The 20,931-nt window shown below is 42.0% G+C and overlaps 1 protein-coding gene across 3 annotated transcripts in view; it reads left to right on the plus strand.

Moving 5' to 3' along the window:
* Positions 1-20,357, plus strand: part of GNB1 (G protein subunit beta 1) — a 44,421-nt gene extending 24,064 nt beyond the window's left edge. Inside the window, exons 1-11 of one of the 3 annotated variants that reach the window (XM_072155999.1) lie at positions 953-1,073; positions 2,214-2,314; positions 6,465-6,503; positions 6,632-6,738; positions 8,194-8,257; positions 13,052-13,214; positions 13,527-13,593; positions 13,799-14,000; positions 14,942-15,158; positions 16,326-16,437; positions 17,678-20,357. In XM_072155999.1, coding sequence (XP_072012100.1) covers positions 2,258-2,314; positions 6,465-6,503; positions 6,632-6,738; positions 8,194-8,257; positions 13,052-13,214; positions 13,527-13,593; positions 13,799-14,000; positions 14,942-15,158; positions 16,326-16,432 — 1,023 coding nt within the window. In that variant the 5' untranslated portion in view covers positions 953-1,073; positions 2,214-2,257 and the 3' untranslated portion in view covers positions 16,433-16,437; positions 17,678-20,357. Of the gene's footprint in view, positions 1-952; positions 1,074-1,648; positions 1,780-2,213; positions 2,315-6,464; positions 6,504-6,631; positions 6,739-8,193; positions 8,258-13,051; positions 13,215-13,526; positions 13,594-13,798; positions 14,001-14,941; positions 15,159-16,325; positions 16,438-17,677 lie in introns of those variants that run through there. The other 2 variants (XM_072155998.1, XM_072155997.1) reach the window with 2 other exon arrangements.
* The last annotated feature ends 574 nt before the right edge of the window (positions 20,358-20,931 follow it).

A 20,931-nucleotide genomic window follows, 5' to 3' on the forward strand; every position in this document is an offset into this window, starting at 1 on the left:
TATATGGTTCTTTTGTTGCATAGTTGGGATTATATTTTCTGCACCAGTAGCATCACACACACGGTAAAAAAAAAAATGACTATAAATGCCTTTTGGGAGCGAAAAAAATAAATGATATAGTCCTCTCTGCATATATTGGAGGGATGAGGTCCAGATGAGTCGGATTCCACTTGCTTATCCTTCTTTTCTCATATGTTGCTAAACGACTCCAGCAGCGTCCCTCTATTCACTACATACATAATAGTAATAATGCATGTGGGAGTCAGAAGAGAAGGCTCTCAGTGAGTACGGGCCCTCAGAAATCCAGTATGAGAGCACCTTGAAGGTTTGACGGTCATCAATCACAAGAACAGGTGTCCTGTCCCCAATAGGGGACTTCTGAAGCAGGACTCCTGCCCGGCCTGATGCTCCATGTCTATGGCGATGCCAATCTCTGCACACTACTAGAATATAGAAGTGCTAGAGATAGCCGCACTATACTCGGTAGGGCAGACCCACTCTCCATCAATAAGGGAAAAAATACAATTTGGTGCTGTGGCTCTGCAGGGAAGCAGGGACTCCTATTGTATGTCACTATGATGCTTGGAGTCCTGCCCGAGCATATGATCCATGATTCCTTTTAATGCGTTTCTAGCCTAAGGGTAAATTGCCCCTAGCCCCCCCCCCCCCCTGTGATTATATCCCACCAATCAGATTGTTATCCCTCATTCTGTTGATGTTCTGTTGAGGGGATACCACTTACATTTAGGACAAGTTCGTTCTTAATTCCTCCTTGTAAATTTGGCCCTTTTCTTTAACCTGCTATTCGGGTGTCCACATTTTCACAATTAGCACCCTATTCCGGTTATTCCTTTCCCCGACTCGGTTGCAAACTCTGCAAGATGATTGACACAATGTACGCATCCCTTGTGCGTGTAGGGCACTTTAAGCAAGCTACCACCCCGCCAAGAGGAGTATTAACCAGGGAGGAATATTTTCGTCAACCAGATTAAGGGGGATTTACACTCGGGTGCATTTTACTAATTGTGTCAGCGGTTCATCCTTGCATTGCGAGGTGGGACCGGCGCACGGAGGTGAGCTGGGGCGCTCGTAGACCTGACTGGTGGGCTTCAGCTCTTGTTCTGTAATGTAGTTCTGTCTGGGTTGTGCTAGATAGTCTCTTGTGTGTGTTTGGTCGGGCTCAGGCGGGGAGCGGTAAGCTTTAACAGTATAGACCTCCATGATGAGGGGATTGTCATTAGTATTAGGACTTATCGGGCTGTTTTTAATGATTTAAGTGTATTAGTCTAGAAGCATTTAGCCATCTGGCATATTATCACACATCTCCCTCATTCTAGTGGATATCACATCTTCTTCAGTATACACCTATATAATGTAGTGGTGGTCGAAAGGCTTTGTATGATTTTAGGCATGTTGTATCTGTAAGCATTAATATCTGTATTAAATGGCCACATTTATATATCCATTAATCCTAACCCTAGTAATGGAAAGTGGACCGATAACAATGTGATCATCTTTCTGGGTCCAAAATGCTTATTTTTTAACAAATTTTTGCCCTTGAGTGGCCATAAAGAAAAGCAAACATTGGATTAGGGTCAGAAGGATAGTGGACAATTTAAGACTCTCAGCCGGTTTTGTGTTAACCGGATTTGAATGAGTAACGCAGATCTATTCGGGCTTAAAGATGACATTGTATGGAGGACAGGTGAAAGGCTGTGCAGCACATAAGCGCACCTTGTGGGACTATACAGCCGCCCAGTCCTGTATTTCAGGGGAACTGTAAGTATTATATGGGGAAGCAGAAATGGAGGAGAAATATAAGGCCTTAGATGATAGACTCTACAATGTGCCAATGCTACAATGAGGTCTATAAAAATCATTCTTGATTTCTGGGCACACAGTTTAATCTGCCTCCTGGAATGGTGTGTATCACTCTACCTAATTCAACCCATCCCTTGGGTACCCATGGGGCTTTTATTAAATCTGTACCTGGGGGGTTTCTGGCTCTTTACAGGTATAGATTGTAAGGATGGTTTGCTGGATTGCACAGCGTCAGCAAGTCAATGCAATTTGCAGTTTTGGGGTTAATCTTTAATACTTTGGGGTGACTGCACTTGATAGTGATCTCCACAGCTCATCGCATTTGCCTACATTCATGTTCTGTTCATACTTCACGAGGCTGAATCCTTCTGTTTTTTTTTTTCTCCTTGCAGAACTGAGTGTTGGTGGTAGAGAAGCTTCATCTTAGAGAAGAACCATGAGTGAACTTGATCAGCTACGCCAGGAGGCTGAGCAACTCAAGAACCAAATCAGAGTAAGTCAAGAATTTCATGGATTTTTATTTTTTTTTTTATTTTTTTAAATTTAACGTCTTAGGCAGCGTTAAATACACTTGGAAGGTTCCCCATTTGCTTCTATTTCCCCTCTTTTGCTGATCTGGGATGGATCTATTTACTTAGCTCCTCGCTGTTTGAACATGAAGCAATAGCCGAAACTTTAGCAATGTAAATAAGATCCATCCTTCATGTGCGGCGCCGGCTCTGGCTGCGTCCAGATATACGCCTCGCCTTCCTTTCTCTTTTGCAGACTGCGTGGCAGTAGAAAGATAAACTTTATTCTTTTTGTTTTGGCTGATCGGATGCCTTAAATGCGTAAGATTTCTTATCAGAGTTGTAATGAATAACTTGCACTGGGCGTGTAGCCATCAGGTTACCTGCTCGCTGAGAAGTGTTTTTGTTTCTTTGTGTGTGTTTTTTTTTTTTTTTAATTAAAAGCACAAGGTGGATAATTCCAGCAATGTATTCATATCAATGAGGCACCACCTTGGAAGTTTGGTGCTGTAATTCTTGTCTTGTGTTACTCATTGCTACTTTCTCTAGATCAGTGGTGGCGAAGGGCACCTATGGCACTGGTGTCAGAGGCGGCACTCGGAGCCCTTTCTGTGGGCACCCGGGCCATTGCCCCAGCACACCAGACAGGACACAAAGAATCTTCCTGCAGTTCCAAGCAACTTAAAAAATGCTGCTTTCAGTCATATATTAAAGTGATACTTACTTTGCTACTTGGGACTGTAGGAAGAGGGAGAACGTGTAGACAGGACCAAATTATCTCTCAAGGACCTTCTGCTTGCCCCACAATTCTCTGTGTACAGAGGGACACTAGAAAGAAGCTAAAATGATGCAAATTTTCCATCTTGTCCTCAGGTTAATATGATTGAAAGTGGTCGGCATCTCAGGATAAATATGCGGGTTTTTGCGTTGCAGTTTGGGCACTCGGCCGCTAAAAGGTTCGCCATCGCTGCTCTAGATGGCTTATGGCAACTCCTTGTTCGGTTTCTTGGAAAAGCTTGGGACCTCCATTTGCTGAGAAGCCGTTGTCCCTAAAACTCAGTTCAGTTGAGGCCCTAGCCCTGAAACCCCCCGTTGGTCATGAGCAGGGCTTCAGATACCCATCATTTGGCAACAACAGCAGCGCACAATCGACTGTTACATGGGGCTGGTAAATTATAGCCCTACAAAGCAGAGGGGAGAAGGCTTTGCTTGTGGTTTGGCTCTCATAAGTTCTATATAATCCTAATAAGAATACATTCTTACTTAGCACCGTCATATTGCACAGTGCTTTGTGTGTGTACATATTATATAACACACACACACGCAATAACATGGTCAGAACAATTGAAGCAAGGGCACTGCTCGCAAGAGCTTGCGATCTATTCAGGAGAATATAATCTCAAACATGTATGTGCAAGGCCCTGTTTACATTCGGATGTTGGAGGTATCTGTCACCACTAGTTAACTATTTACTAGTCGCTATTTTTAGGATGCTATTCCATGCCTCATTAAAAAAAAAAAAACTTTACATAATAAAACAAATTCTTTTTTGGTGTTAGTCTTGTAAATGGAGTGTTATGAATTTTGGGATTATTTCCTTGCAAGTGCACTGCTTGGCAATTTCTGACCCCCTCTTATACTATTGAATGGACCTGCAGGGCGCTTTCTCCACCAAAAGTACCCAGTGAATGGGGGGTGGGGTTGTTCTTGTGATCGCTCAGGTCCCGGCAGCTGGACCCTCACTGATATACTTGCTATCTACTTGGATGAGTTTCTAGCTTGGTACAACCCCCTTTAAGGCGACCTAGTTCCAACTCCATGTTTCTTAGGTTTGTGAACTATTCCTGGCGTCCTATAGAGTGAGATGACTTCTATAGATGGTGAAATACCTGATGGGGAATAAATCACGGGCTGTTTGCTTTATCTCGGTACACATCAGAACGTGAATGGTCCTGGGCCTTCATTAATCCTCGGCTCCTCTAAACAGTTATTAGAAGCTTGGCTCCAGCCAGGACCAGACTTCCTGCAGCTCCTCGGATCAGTGTATCCGCTAAAAGGTCTGGAGCCGTGACATGTATCGGCTATGTACATTTTTCTCTTTCACATAGTTTATTTTCCTTTTTGGTTTGACTCCCCACTAATATTTTATGTTCCTGCTTACCTCAATTGCTGGGATTACAAAATATACATTTTTAGTTTTTTGTGTCTAGAACTGTGTCACTTAGTTTCTAAGCCTATGAAGGAAAGGCTTTATGACCCATGTCCTTGTAGTTGCACATCCACTCTAGGATTAGTTCAGCCTATTGTTGTGTTATTGCAGCGGAAGCCAAAAAAGTAAACTCTCCTGACCTGGACAATAGCAGAAAACTAACCTTGGGTCGCAGACATAATTTTTATATTTCTAATATTTTTGAGCGATATAATGTGTTGCTGTGCACCTTTTGAGATGATCGAGCTGATGCACATTGTTCAATGTCTCAAACAAAGAGAGAAGCAGTCACACCCCGTACACTTTGTTGTTGCTTCAATGGCTACTAGAGATTTTCTACAGGGTTTCACATCACATGCAGCTCCTGCTCAAAGGGCTTTTTCAGAAACGCTGCTCCAGTTCCTACCAGTCTATCCAACCTGACTTAAATATCAAGAAGACTTGGCACTCCTATTAGTGTGGCAATCCAATTAAACATGCAACGTTTCGGTCTATACACAGACCTTCGTCAGGCACGGATTGCATGGTATACGTGGGAATGAAAGTGGATAGACATGCGGCGCTATGGCCGCTATGGCGCTGGAGAGGAGATGGCGGAGGAGATCTCCTCTCCAGCGCCATAGCGCCGCATGTCTATCCACTTTCATTCCCACGTATACCATGCAATCCTTGCCTGACGAAGGTCTGTGTATAGACCGAAACGTTGCATGTTTAATTGGATTGCCACACTAATTTACTTGTGAAATAAAACTCACTGATTTTCAAAACGCAACTAATAGGAGTGCCAAGTCTTCTTGATATTTATCGATGGTTCTGTAACCTATTTGAGCACCCTGACAAATCGATAAAACAAAGAGTGACGTGTATCAACTACAAAAAATATCCAACCTGACTGACTGTGGTCTTCATTCATCCAAGTCTGGACTGAGCGCCTTCTATTTTTGATTGAAATGTTTATACAAAAAAAAATTGCCTAAACACTTTTGGAAACATCTTGGTATAAATGCCAATTAATACACTCGTGTAGGGGGGGAAAAATTGGTTGTTTCAGGGAGATGTATAAATGTGGCTATTAGACCAGTGCAGAGGAGAACTAGGCAATTCTCTGCTGTATAAAATGACTAACCTGGTGCAGTATTAGACAAGTGAGTTGTGCTTTGCACCTCCTATGAGTTGGTCTAGCTCTCTGTGCCACAATATGGAAGTTTCTGGTGCACTGGCTTATTTCTGACGCAGCCTTCTGTCACCAAGTCGGAAAACTTTCTAAATATGGTCTAAAACCATCAAGAAATGTGGTCCACTGCGTTTCTGGTGCTCATTGCTCCAGTATTCTGGTGTAGACAGATTGATACATCTTCCCTTATGTATAGTCTACTTGGCTCCACCAACTCTATAACATGCTACCTATGGATAGGACACTCTTTACACACTGCTCAGCTACTCCTGGTCTATACAATTTTTGCTGTAAAGCATGTAATGTGCAGACTTTCATGTAATGAAGAGCCACATTATAAAAATCCAGTCCCTTGCCTTTGAAGTAGTTACATTTGGAAGATACTAGGGTTTTCTGAAACAATATGGAGCAATGTGAATTCCCCCGTCAGAGGGTGATGGCAGGACTGGTATCCAAGTGCCAAGCACCCGCTGTTCTGGATACTTGCTGGCAAGTTATTTGAGCAGAGCTGGAGCTGTAGGAGGCGAGAGGTTTCCAGATATACACCTGCATCCACCCTTATCCTGAGAATATGATAAAATTCATTTTTATAGAACATTCCTAGTCCAGTATTGAATTGTAATCCGCTATGGAAAACGGAGGTCCATAATAGACCAGACTAGAAAGGATTAAGATCCGGTGATACCTTTTTTAGATGGTTTCTTACTTGCTGTACCTTGTGTTCACACTTATTTTCCTTTGTCCTTTTTAGGATGCCAGGAAAGCATGTGCAGATGCCACTCTGGCTCAGGTAAGATTTCCACTTTGGTTATATTGCATCCATTTTCATCAGATTTTTGATATCTCCCACTTAAAAAAAAAATTCAAATATACTAATAATTTGCATTATTTTTTATTCCCTCCCCCCTTCCCATTTAGATCACAGCCAATATTGATCCAGTAGGTCGAATTCAGATGCGCACTAGGCGTACCCTGAGGGGCCACCTTGCGAAAATCTATGCTATGCACTGGGGCACAGATTCCAGGTAGGTTTGAGCCAATTCCACTTTCACACAGGTATGTGAAGGGTGGCCAGTCTTATTTATCACCTGAATAAGGGGGGGCTATATGTCTGGCTTCCAGGGCGGCCTAGAAGTCTTATCACTTTAGGGCTTGCAGTCCCTTTCTCTGCCAGCTTTTACTGAAATAATTATGAGAACACCACACACACTAAGGTAAAACTGAGAAGAAATTGCCTACAAAGCGGTGGACAAATATGACCATAACTTGCAGCTGGATGGGTGTTGAGTATCCTCAATCAGTGTGCTGAAAGCTAGATCTTGTATGGGGCTAGTTAGACATGTATTTTTTTTTTAACCAGTTCCTTTTTTTTAACTCTTATTTGGTCATTAGTTTACATACAGAAACTGTTAGAAAAAAACTGATCAGCAGATCAAACATTTTTTTTTTCCTTTTATAGAATTTATTCAAATCTCACCTGTTAATCTATAAAAAGAAAATCTACTCCAATGTGCTTCTGTGATCTATAGAACCAAAGATGAGGACAGTAAAAGGAATAGTAGTAAATTGGATTGTTATCTGCAGCTTACATTTCCATCAGTGTGCTTAACTGCAATCTGAAAGATTAGATTCTTTAATGACGCCAAAACCACAGTTCTAGGTACTATAGAACCAAAAATTGTCCGTGCATCCTCCAAACTCCAAATATGACTCTTCTCTGCTCATTTTCACATGACTTTGGTTGAGATTTTCTGCACATAAACGGGTGAGATTTAGAAAGGATTTTCATATCCTACCTGGGGGCGAGGTAAAATCTGGTGACTCTTCCCTTGAAAGCATATTTTTTTTTTTTTTTAATTGATCACCTGTTATTGAAGCAACCCAGCTCTGCGGTTCACAGACCAGTGATATTATGGTGTTTGGTCTACAGGCCTCTCTTTTTGTACGATCTCCAGGCCCTGACACCTGAATGCCACTGAAAGGGCAGATACCTGGGGGCATCATTGCATTGGGCATGCAAGGAGCCCATTTCCTGGAACATAGTGTCTGACTTGGTTTTGCTTCCAGGTTGAAAATTATATTTTTAATTCAGATAATCTTTTCGGTCATGGGGACAATTTTACAAACACAACAGATGGGTTAAGGATTGTGTTATTGTATGAGAACTCCAGTGTAACAAGTTGGAGATTTGGGCAGCCCTGCGTTTCTTGTGGAACACTCTCTTCTTTATTCTATTGAGGAGACCGCTCCTTGTTGACATCCATAGGCACTTATGTATATGGTCTGATAGGAGAACCTCTTCAAGAGTCGTATGTGAATTGCCTATGCATCTATATATGCTGTTTCCTCATTCCTACTATATGTTATGTCTTTCTGGAAATGATTTTCATAATTGATGAACTATGTGAATAGACCATCTCCTGCACGGCTTGCACTTCTTGGCTGATGTTCTTGTGTTTTTGTCCCCTTTTTCCCTGCAGGCTGCTAGTTAGTGCCTCCCAGGATGGCAAGCTTATCATCTGGGACAGCTACACCACAAACAAGGTGCGTGAGCGAGTCATGGAAAGCTCTAGAGTTTACCCTGTGTATAGGAAAAGCACAAACCTTTCAAAGCCATATACACAACTGTTGGGTCTGTAGACTGCATGTAATTCTTATAGGGTGCTTATCTCTGATAAAAATGACATTCATGCCTATGTTTGCCCAGAAGAACACTTTGCCCTTACCATCAAAATCAAGCCTGGATAAATCAGAGGCATTTGCTCACAATTACAGGCACCATGACTGTGCAAATCATATTTATCCAGTGTGTTTTTTCTTCTAAAATCAACTTGTAAGGACGAATCTGGGGCGCATGGTGTGACTCGGGTGAGACACACTATTCACCGCAATACTTGCGGAAGAACATTCTGCATGTCGATCCCTTCACTGATAAGTTACTTGGGCATGGAGGGAAAGGTGTGGGCCCGCTACACCCCGGACCCAGAAGCAGTTTAAAAAAAAAAAAAAACAACTTGTAAAATTATGCTTATGGGTCTGAAGAGCTGTGTTGTAGCTTTACAAGCTGATAGGTCTCCCCTCCCAGTGCTCCCTTATCATACCTCTTCCCACTGCCTGCTGTAATCTCATACAGTAGGACGGTGAGATGTGCTCCTGCACAGTGTAACAGACTGTGAAGCTGTAGCACCGAGCAGCTTTTGTTAGACTCCCAGCCACCCATCAGGCTCTTCATTAGCACAATTGTCAAAGTTGATTTTAGAAGGAAAGAGGCCATGGATAACACACATATGATGATAGGGGAATAGTAAGGCAGCAATCCAAATCCTGCATGGTAGCTTGAAGAGGGTGGTGCTCGCAGCTGGAGGTTCTGATGCTCAAACCCAAATGGGTACTATCGATGGAGGAAGCCACAGCACCAAGAAGTTTAAATTCCGAAAGATCTTATTCAGATGTCATCCAGGCATATGAAGACTCAACGTTCCGATTCACACTGAATCTTTATCGAGCTTTATTATGCTTGATAAAGATTCCGTGTGAATCAAAGCGTCATGTCTTCATATGCCTGGATGCCATGTGAATAAAGTCTTTCAGAATTTAAACTTCTGGGTGCTGTGGCTTCCTCCATTGATAACACAAGAAAAGCACAGTGCCTGGATCTATGAGTAAGTGCCCCTGGTTTAAGTACAAGATTAAGTACAAGACCCTAATGGGGTCATCCAAATAGTGCTTCCCCTGGTAAAGTTTGTGTAAAGCTATAGTGGCAAAATTATGACGGCCTACATATCAGAACTAGCCAAAACCAACGTGTGCATGTGCCCCAAGTGTGTGTTCAGCCATTCCTGTAGTAAAGCTGTTGAGCCCAGTGTTTCCTGGACCGGTGAACTGAACTTTGAACTGAACATACAAGTTTTACAATCCTGCAATGACATGGATGCTCTAAGGGAACGCAGCCAACACTTGTACTGTTCTCTGGCCTGGACACGTCTGTGTGAATAACATCATGATATCTATAATTCTTTATTGACAGTAGTCAGTCTGCATGTATCAGTAAGGCTACATTGTCACCTCTGCTAGACTATTCTGTAATGGAATAGAATACGGGACATCCTAAATGGATGGAAAAGGGAAGCCTCTCATTTACTTTGTTACATGTCCGTTCTAACAGCAGATGTAGCGCTGCAACTCTAGTCTTTGCCATAGCGGAGCGGACCTCTAATGTTCTTGTGAACTTGGCCTAACTCATTTTAGGGTGTGTGATGCCTATGGAGATGGGGAGAATGTGGGGGCTACAGGTTCTATTCAGCACTCTATCCCGCTCTCCTTGAAAGTCTCCATTTAGATGAGGATTGAGAAAGACCACCATAAATACATAGCAGTCATCGGGGGTCCGCTGAGTATGGATTTGTACAGCTTTCATTCAGTGCAAAGTATATTATCATTAAGGTTTCCAAAAGCACCTTTCCAGTTTCTCAGCTTTATGCAAATGAGGCGCCAGGTGCGCCAGGGATGAGACCACAACCTTTGTATACAGGACATGACTTGCTTGGGTCTTGTGACATTTAGTTCACTGGGTGGACATGGGGACCTAGAGTATCATATAAATGTAAATTTTGCCATGTAACTAGACTATTCTATTTATTTGCTGTCTATCCAGATATCCTTGTTATTAAAGTGAAAGAAAGATTGTATTTGAGACTTGTATTCCATTCTAACCTCTGTAAGAGTGTCTGGATGCCTTCCCCTTTAAGCGTGCATGCTATACGTTGGCTTGTGATGTCACCGGCAGCCTTCTGGCAGCTTCTCCGGGGCCTGGCTTACATCAGCTCTTCCTGCAGCAGATCTCTCATGATTTATGGTGGAGGGATACAGGAAGCGAATGGTGTGCTAAAGTAAACCTGCGCTTGTGTAAACTCTTCCTAGAAGTATGAATATACCTGCCTTCTACATGGGATATATTTCTATATAGAATCTATCTATACTCCCGGGGAAGGTTGTATTCTCTGGTAAATTGCAGACCTGATTTATATAGAAAGGGGTAGAAAATGGCTGCAGCTGTAACCCGAAGCCTCGTCGTAGTCTTGTCTAATGTAGTATTTCTAGATTAGCAACTTTTCTTCCCTTCCTGGCATCAGTGGTTGGGTTACTTGATGTTTGAGGGCCTGACCTCTTTCATCTGCGGTTTGCAGCTTCTTCCTGTCTCAGTCAACACTTCTCAGCTCTCGGGAGCCGCTCGCAGCGGGTTAGATTTCATGCCTGGCATACAGCACGCTCCCAAGGATGGAATGCCTCCCTATTAAGAAAATTTTTCATTAAAAAAAAAAGCTAGTATATAATTATAAGGGAATGTGTCTTTTTTATGCTTAAGAAATAATAAAACTTATTTTATAATATATTTGTAGTCCCAAATACTTTGCTTATACAGTGATGACTCTAATCCCGGTGGTTCGGTCCTTTGACACCATGGTTAGTAGTGACCACTGTATCCTTAGGACCCAGAAACCGTGTTGTGACTTGCAATAGGCCCCAATACTCCCCCCGTTATAAAGTCAGGGGCTATATACCGGTCACCCACAGAAATGGAAAATTATTTGAATCCTAAACATGGTGCTATTGGAAAGTAAAGCTAATCCTGCTGAAAAAAGCCCATATTGACATAAAGAAAGTTACTACATGAGGACTACAAGAGGCTTGACTTTTTTTTTTTAAGGTTTACAGGGTTAAATTCTGGTTTCCCGCACTAGGGGGAGATTATGGGTGGTAGGTTGTATATAGCATATGCAGTTAGCTCTTGTACTCCCTCTAGTGGCAGCTGCAGGTAGTGACTTAAATGATGCTTTGATGTAGATTTTAGTGTCCATCTATACCTCTTGGCCTAAATCTATTAGTATAAAACTGAAAACGCCTTGTACCATAATTCTGCAAAACTGGAATTCAGGCGTCTCTGTTCCCTCCTATTGAGTAGGGTAAGGTTCTAATAGGAATGCAGGGGCTTCAGCACCATGGTGGGGAGATCTACACAATAAAGTGTCTGTTTTTAACACATTAAACGTGTACAAATAAAAGTCCATGAAAGTACTCCATGCCTTGACACTACAGTCCCAAAAATGGGGTCCTTCATAAAGGCCAATGGCGCAAGGGTCGATACTTGCCAAAAATCCACCCCTTTTAATGTAACCCTGCAGAGCTGACGCACTTAGCGCTGTGCTCAGCATTATCATGGCAATGTCCCTAGAATATCTGTTGTGTGAACATGCATGGAGTTAATAAAATCCGACTCTTGTGAGGAGTGCAGACTTCTTATTCCAAGTAACTGACACTACCTGTTTGTTACTAAAAGGATCAAACGGCCAATGTGCGGAGACTTGACAGTGAGAAGTACATATAACATGTGCCTTCCCCTTCCTCGCTGTGTGAGGAGTTTACTAACATCTTGACTTGTTATAGACGATCCGTCTCCTCTCCTGACATGTCCGTTTTAGTAAATGCCAGCATGGTGTTGTGATGTCCTTCTGTTATTCCTCAGATTAGTTATGTAACCTGGGATAAGTGACTGATCTACACATAGACCACTATTCCATTCTGTGAGTGTAGTCCTATAGAAGTCAGTGGAGCATAGCTACACATACATTGCCCTCTGAGACATACGGCATCAGTAGGGAAACCCCTTTATCACACCTCATATAGAAAGTTATGGTTAGCACATATAAGGACGCACGTGGGAGGTGAAAAGTGGCAATTACTGCCAATTGTGCAGTCGCCAGCAGCCGACTCGCTCATTTGTTACTCATACGGCACGTGTTTATACCATAACAAGTATTGTCTGTACTAGGGACACTATTGTTTGAATAGCAGACATATCCATGTGATACATGGACATTGCTGTGGATTACATGGCTTTCCCATTGCTTAAAGCTGCATTTGGTTGCAGAATTTATTTGCTGTGTATACAGTGCTTGCATCTCTGTAACATTGCCTGTAACCAGGTGTGTATGGGGGAGGTGGGATGTAGTATTATGTCTGCCATAGCCTTTAGCTACAGATGGTGCTGTTTTTGTTCCAATCTTGTACAACCCCTTTAAGACCTCATGCACACATACGCATGTTATTTGTAAGTGGTGAAAGCAGACCCATGGTCCCTTGTTTTGGGGCCTTGTGTTATCGGTACACTCAAAAGCAGGAGTCCAGTTTTAAGTGATTTACAGCAGGAATTCTGGGTAAATGCTGCCAGGACTCCTTAGAGGGGTCATAAGAGTCCTGCATACCCCATGCACACACAGGGATTGATTTCTCCTTGCATGCTGAATTTTTATATTGATCTTTTTTTTTCTTCTCTCCTAGGTTCATGCAATTCCCTTGCGTTCCTCTTGGGTAATGACATGTGCTTATGCTCCCTCTGGAAACTATGTGGCTTGCGGTGGTCTCGATAACATTTGTTCAATTTACAACCTGAAAACCCGTGAAGGAAACGTGAGAGTGAGCCGTGAGTTGGCCGGTCACACAGGTGAGTGAAGTCGCAGCCACTAGTGGAAGTCAGAAATTGCTGGTAATTGATAAAAACCTAAAAAAACGAGCAACAACTTGCTGTATAACTTAATAACTTTACTGTGTAACACTGACATTGATCTGATCGGTTTCCATGTGTAAATGGCGCAGCTTTTTTGCAGCAAAGTCATGTATTTTGCAGTTATGCAAACACTGAACATTTAGGATAATTTTTGCATACAAGAGGAGTACATTACTAGTAAGAGGCTGCAGACCACTTGGATGTTGAATTGGGAGCTCCAGTATTAAAGTATTCCCTTCTCTTTTGTAGGCTATCTGTCCTGCTGTCGTTTTCTGGATGATAACCAAATAATTACCAGCTCCGGTGATACCACTTGGTTTGTACCTGATATTTTCTCTATTTAGTGGGGGTTGGGTGGTCTTACTGCTTTATCTGCTCTATAACAACCTTATCCTTCCAGAGATTCATCTGCATGTAAATGGGACACTTGTTGTGTTTTCAGTCTGTGTTGCCTCTGTACATATTTAGTTGTTGTAGGTCCGTTGATTGTGATATGATGTCTCTGCTTCTCTTGGGTGCAGCGCTCTTTGGGACATTGAGACTGGTCAGCAGACAACCACCTTCACTGGACACACTGGGGATGTAATGAGCCTGTCCCTCGCTCCAGATTCCAGGTGCTTTGTGTCTGGGGCCTGCGACGCCTCAGCCAAACTTTGGGACATCAGAGAAGGCATGTGCCGACAGACCTTCACCGGCCATGAATCTGACATTAATGCTATCTGTGTAAGTATATGGCTTCTCTTGATAGCGCTTTTTTTCATAAAAGGGAGTGAGGGGGGGGGGTACACTAAAAGGAGCACAGGTGTTCTGACTGTATGTATATAGATTTATTTTCTGACTTTTTCACACAGGCAGAGAATTGGGGGGATGTTGAAGAATTCCCATACTTCTGATGTGTTTATAAATACTTCTGTTCAATAATCTTTCAGCATCCTTTCTCCCTGCACTGTACCATTCCTCAATTCCTTCATAAAATTGTATAAAGAATAACAGGGGAATGGAACATTGCGGATGAGATGATCCGGGCTCGTTTCGGGAAGCCTACAAGTATTTCACCACGGGGCATATTCTGTTTTTGTGTTTTTTGTCTTTTTTTTTTTTTCCTGTAGCACATGCTACCAACAGGTTCCCTTTAGCACCTTAACAACACATGATGGATCCATACATCCAGGTGTCATTAAGGATGTATGAGGGCTCACAGGCTGCATAATGCAGCTAACGCCTGTGATCTGGGCTGGCTCTATTGGCTCTGATCTTTGCCCCAGGTTGAAATAGATGAGAAGTAAATTTGCCATATACTCTAATGCAGTAGTATTGCAGTATACGATTTAAGCAATTGGACCACCTACAGGAAAAGTAATGTAGGGCAGTGGTGAAATCACCAATTTTGTAACGAATAAAACTTTTTTATAAAAATACTTTTTTCTTTTTTGTACTAAAAGATATATATTTTTTTAATGCATTAAAGGGAGGTGTCATTGGGACAATAGTCTTTATAAATGTATGAAACCGTTTCAAACAAGGCTGAAGGAGCCTTTGATTTTCTCCTCCATCCCGATTCTTCTGTAAGAAATCTCCGCATGGAATAGCTGTCACAATCGCATACAGGTGATTTTTGTTTTTCCAGGTATATATATAATTTTTTTTTTCTTCCCCTCTTCCAGTTCTTCCCCAATGGCAATGCTTTTGCCACTGGCTCAGATGATGCCACATGTAGGCTTTTCGACCTTCGCGCAGACCAGGAGCTGATGGTTTACTCTCATGACAATATCATCTGCGGCATCACCTCTGTAGCATTCTCAAAGAGCGGACGCCTCCTCTTAGCCGGTTATGACGATTTCAATTGCAATGTCTGGGACACGCTTAAGGCTGACAGAGCAGGTATGATCCACACCTGAGCTGTGCTGCTTATATAGTGCCAGTGTCGCCTGTATACCAATACTGCTTAACGTATGTCCCACAACCTGCACTCCATATACCCTGTTAGACTGGCCTAGAGAATGAGTGCCATGCAGTATGTTTTTAATACTCGTGTGGTCGCTTATTGTAGTAACACTGTTCTAGTGCACCTCAGTATAGGTACATGTAGTACACTCGCCATGATTTTTTATATATAACCTATATACAGGCGGTCCCCTACTTAAGGACACCCAACTTACAGACAACCCATAGTTAGACAGACCCCTCGGACCTCTTTTGAAGCTTTCTGAATGCTTTACTATAGTCCCAGATTGCAGTAATTAGCTGTAAGGTGTCTGTAATGAAGCTTTATTGATAATATTTGGTCCCATTACAGCAAAAAATGTTTAAACCACAATTGTCAATAGGACCAAAATTTTTGTGTCTGGATCTATAATTATAAAATATACAGTTTCGACTTGCATACAAATTCAAGAACAAATCTCTGGAACCTATCATGTACGTAACTCGGGGACTGCCTGTACTTGTGCCTGACGCCATAGTGTATGTTAGCTCTTGGGGTCCTAGAATTTTTGGCCACCAAGATCCTTTGTCATGTCAATGAATTGTTACCATCCAGGCAGTAATGCTACTGAGATCTGGGATTCTGACCTTGTTATAGGTCTTGATGTAGCAATGCTGCAGTGGATCTGTTTGCTCTCAGGAAGGGGTTATTGATCCTCGGACAGTGTTACTGCCTGCAGAAAGCATAATGTTGTTTCCATGGGAGAAGTGCTGGGGCAGGTTGTGTAGCTGATCTGGCGCTTTGCGGTGAAGCTTTCATTGGCTGCTCCCAGGAGACCATCCAGTATACGATTGCTTGGTCTATAGGTGTAGATGCTCTGCGTAATGACTGCTGGTTTATAGGGAGGGGACGGGGGCTTTTTGTCTACGTAAATGTGGTCTGAAAAAGCTTCCAGCAGTTTGACCAGCTGTTAGTGCAGCAAGCTTTCTGATGGCATTGTGAATTATTTAGGCCATGGGGGCTACTCATGCATTTCTAATGTCGTCTGCTGCAGAGATCAGCAGACAGTTTGTTAATGTCTTAACCTTGCTGAGCTCTCACGCTTTCCAATGTTTCATTTCTAGGTGTCCTGGCCGGTCATGATAACCGTGTAAGTTGCTTGGGAGTGACAGATGATGGCATGGCAGTGGCAACAGGGTCATGGGACAGCTTCCTCAAGATTTGGAACTAAAGTCTGTGAGTATCAACAAGCGTGTTCTCAGCGGTATCCATCGCCCTGACATGTTTACTTTCCTCCAACAAGTGTATCCGAATGTTTAGTAAACAGAACCGAGCTTTTTAAACTATTCTGATTCCTGGTAAATGTCATTTACCGAGAAAACCCTCCTTTGTCAGCGTTTATAAATAGAGATAAGGAGAAGTGCCAGCATTTCCTCTAAAATATTCATCTGAACTGAGGTTATTTAGTAACACAATGAAGGCACGAACAGTAAAGGGGTCTTCTTTCAATAAACCCCACCCCCACCCCACCACACGATAAATGTCCGATCACAGGTGGCCTAAGGGGATTGTATGTTAGTGCCGTGATCAAACATTGATAGATAAGCGATAACTGTATATTATAGGCAGGTTTATTAAGTGCAGGCTGACTTCTGTCACCCTGTATTGGGAAGCACATCCAGGAAAAAAAGGGATTCTTGGATATGTTGAACCATTCTCTAAATCATGATCTTGATAACAGAACCGGAGAACTTTCCCCTATAAACCTCGCCCACCTCCATGTTGCCTGAAAAGATGGCTACACAGTGCTGCAGCCTAGAAGGGCCCACATCTCCTGGTCATGTGAAAGAGGCCTAAGATGTCAACCAAAGGCTGCATAAAATATGGCGCTTGTGTGGTGCAGCTCACACAGTTATATTTAGTGTGTGTACAACTGTCCCAACACATGCACAGACCAGTAATGATACTGCACAACTTTGCTATGTTGTCTACCAGCAGGGTAACAAAGCTCCATCCTGTTCACTTGAATAGAATAAAGATGTGATGATGTAAACCTAGTACAAGCACTGTAGCCCTTCCACTGTAGCACAGCTGATGTGCCCATAGTCGGCCCTCCATTATTGATAGCCTATCCTATCAATCAGTCAAATCAATGCATAGTCTGCTACAGACATAACACAGTGGTTCTCACCGTGGTATGAAACTATATGAATTTGTACCCTTAGGCCAGAGACAGGCAACTGAGGTCAGTCCGTGAATCCTGGATCCGTGCGCTAGTGATATGATGCTCGGAGTCCCTTCTTTCCTGCAGATGATTCATGAATACATTTTGTTGCTTCCGTTCTGTGATGAATAATGGACTCCAGAAAAGTGATATGATACAAGAAGTTCCTTTTACAGGACTATGAAATCCGTCCCAGAGTAGTTGTTTCTTTAGCACGGTTTGTAAAGATGTGTTTTTGTCTTTCCTTCCTAGACACCCAGCGGACTTCTCCATGACTGGAAGAGCATTCCAACCTTCGAAAATTTTAAATCATAGCATATCCGATCCAACCATACTAACGTGGACACCCACTCTCCCTACTCCCATACATCAAAGGGCAGAACCTCTCCTCTCATTTTTGCTGAAAACAAGAGCACAATTATTTGCTATAGGAAGAATTGTTTTGTGGTTCTGAAACCGAGAATTGTGCATTCCTATTGGGACCATTTCTTATTATTTTATCTTTTTTTTTTTTTTTTTCTCTTCATCCCCTTTTGTTCACCTTTTTTGTCTCGAGTAATGATACAAAACACTATGCGCCGTAAGAGATAACCAAGAAATAGCTATACCGAGCATAAAAGTCCATTTCATGATTGTTAATCTGAAGGTTCTAGAGCAGCGAGTCGTTTTTTTTCCTTTTCTTTCTACATTATCCATAAGCCGGATGTTAATGTGAGACCTGCAGTACAGGATTGTAAAGTAACAGTTAACAGGTTTTCTTTTGTCTCTTTTTTTGTAATTTTAATTTTGTGCCCCCTCCTTCCCCTCTTTACGGTCCAATAATTGAAGGTGGGATGTGATAGACCTGTAAGCAAGGCAGGGCCTCTTTAAAGACAAAGCTGTAATCTGTCCCTGTATTGTCTATTGTAAAAAATCTATTGCACAGGTACAGAACCCTATGAACATTAAAGAACATATTAGACATCCACGTGCCCTCCATGTAATGGTCGTATGTGAAGTCGGTCAACCCTCCCCCGGGTAGGTTGCTCCAGTAATTGAGTTACTTTTGAGCACCAACTGCTTGGGAAAACGTAGTAACCCAATACCTGGAGTGCCTTGAGAATCTCGTGTCATCTAAGAATACTGACCGTCCATGTTGGGACTCTGGAGTGTTGGAAGGACTCGGTTAACCATGTACAGTTCTTTATACCACCGATGATGCCAATGAACTGTGTTCTGTTCTATGAATGCATCTACACCACCACTCCACCTTCTCCTCTCGCACCCCCCTCCCCCCAAACACACACTATTAGAAACTCCTTCAGGGATGGAGAGCATGCACGATTGCAGAGCAATGTTCAGCTCACCCTTTGCTATTGAGGTTAACCCATAGTTCTTGTTTATATATATGTATATTTTTTTTTGGGTGGGGGACAAGATTAATTTCCCTTGTTAGAGCCGAGCTGGCAGCAGCGTCCTCTAGTCTATTGTAAGCACCTACTACATCAAGCACTAGTCACGTGGTTTGTTTAGTGTGCTCCTTTTTGAGCAGAGACTTGTACTCCTAGATGGGCATCTAGTAGTCTTGTTGGTGCTGTACGCGACGGCCAGCATTTTTTTTTTCATCTTTTAATTTTGTCCTTCACAGTTTTAACACATGTCAAAACCTTTATTCACCAAAAAACAAAACAAAAAGCTGAACCGTTCAGCCCCAAGTTCCCTCCGAACACCCGTTCTGTTAACACTGGGATAATGAGACGTACAAGGGTATATTTCACGAACACTACCCTGGTCCCGTATTGATAGATTAGGAGCCGCAGCCGTGGACAGAAGTACATGTCTGTACTCTCTTTGGATATAGATGTGTATGAAATGATGTACAAATTTAATGTTTTTTGAAAATAATGATCTTGAACTTTCTAAGTTAAAACTTCAGAAAGCTTTTATTCTTCTGTTGGCGGGGGGTGGGGGTGTGTTTGCCATAGGGATGGGTTTTCCTCTTAAGATTGCATGCTGTAGAGTTGCTTAATAATGTGCAAATAGAAAGTCCTTAGATGTTTTTTTTTCCAATTTTTTTTTTTCATTTAAATAACCTGTTTAAAAAGAATGAAATAACTATTGCGGTTGTGCTCATTTTTTTTTCTTGTTTTTTTTCTTTTTTTTTTTTTTATAATCGCGGCTACTCTATGTATACATTTTCAAGAAAAACAAAAAGTTCGGTGCAAAATAAAAAAAAAAAAATGAGCACTTTGACGAGTAGCTTAATTCAATTTTTTTTAAGCAAATTTAAAAAAAACACATCCTGTTCAAACGATTGCATAAAATCAATAAAAACTTTTTTTTTTTTTCTTTCCAGAAAGGGTTGGGAAATGTGAAATTTAAACTTTACCCTGGTTAAAGTTTTTGATGCTTCTCGGCCTGTTCTTGTAGAAAGAGGATCTTGCATCTGATTTGTTTTTGTTCTTCCAAGAACAGCTCCCCCCTCCCCATCCGTCCCCCCTACGACTTCCCTCCCTGTTCTGTTCAAGTCTATTTGTTACTGTAGAGATCTGGACACCAATACACAGGAACTGCACCTCTGTTCCACGGTCTGTGCAGTAAGAAAGTAGCACATTTTTTTTTTTTAAAGAAATTTCATTAGCTTCTTCCTAATTGTATATGATCGATACTCAAACCTTTAGCAGTAGAGGCTTTTTATTATTTTTTTTTCTCCTCTTTCTGTACAAAAAAAAGTGCTGTAATTGTGCGTTAGGCCGGGAACTGGCAAAGAAAGATGCCCCGCCCACTTCTTGCATAAATTACTATGTAGAGCTCTCTTGCACCCCCTACTCCCTTTCACCTTTTGTATTTAATTTTAAAGTCAGTGTACTACAAGAACGCTGGATGCAAGATAGATACTATATTAAAATGTACTGTTATTTAAGATGTAATAAAGCAGTTTGACATGAGTTTATCCCTTGTAACAAGTCTCTTATTCAGTGGTGAGAGCCTAAGTCATGGGGGTGGAGACTTCCTATCCAAGGGCGTGGGGTTAGTAATGGGTCCATGAGTGGATTCAGAAACTGGAAGTGTAACTAAAGCCATTAGGCATGTGTGTTATTGGAGATATGGAGACAAATGGTAAACTTTGAAATGTATTTCATTATGTAAAGCAGCTTCTCTTTTTCTGCTCTTTCTTTCTCCTGTAGTGAGCAGTGTATCTGAAGTTGCGTACACAGCAGAGATGAGGAAAAAAGGCCAAAGATTAATTCTTTCTATACCTAGAGAATATTTCCATTTATGCTCCAGCTCTCTGAGGAGATTGGACCATCCAGGGGTCTGTAAAAACTCAAGTGATAAGACACTTTATCAGGTTCCTTTATCTTTCAACTGTTAGTGATGTACAGGACAGAAAACTGATTCACACAAAATGCATAAATAAGAAAAACGGGGGGGAAGGACATGTGGACAGATTTCTTTCTTAAAAAAACCTCCCAGAGAATTTTCAAACATGGAAAAAAATTTGACCCAAAACCCCACCATGTATT

This window comes from Engystomops pustulosus, chromosome 6, assembly GCF_040894005.1.
Source record: "Engystomops pustulosus chromosome 6, aEngPut4.maternal, whole genome shotgun sequence".
Taxonomy (NCBI): domain Eukaryota; kingdom Metazoa; phylum Chordata; class Amphibia; order Anura; family Leptodactylidae; genus Engystomops; species Engystomops pustulosus.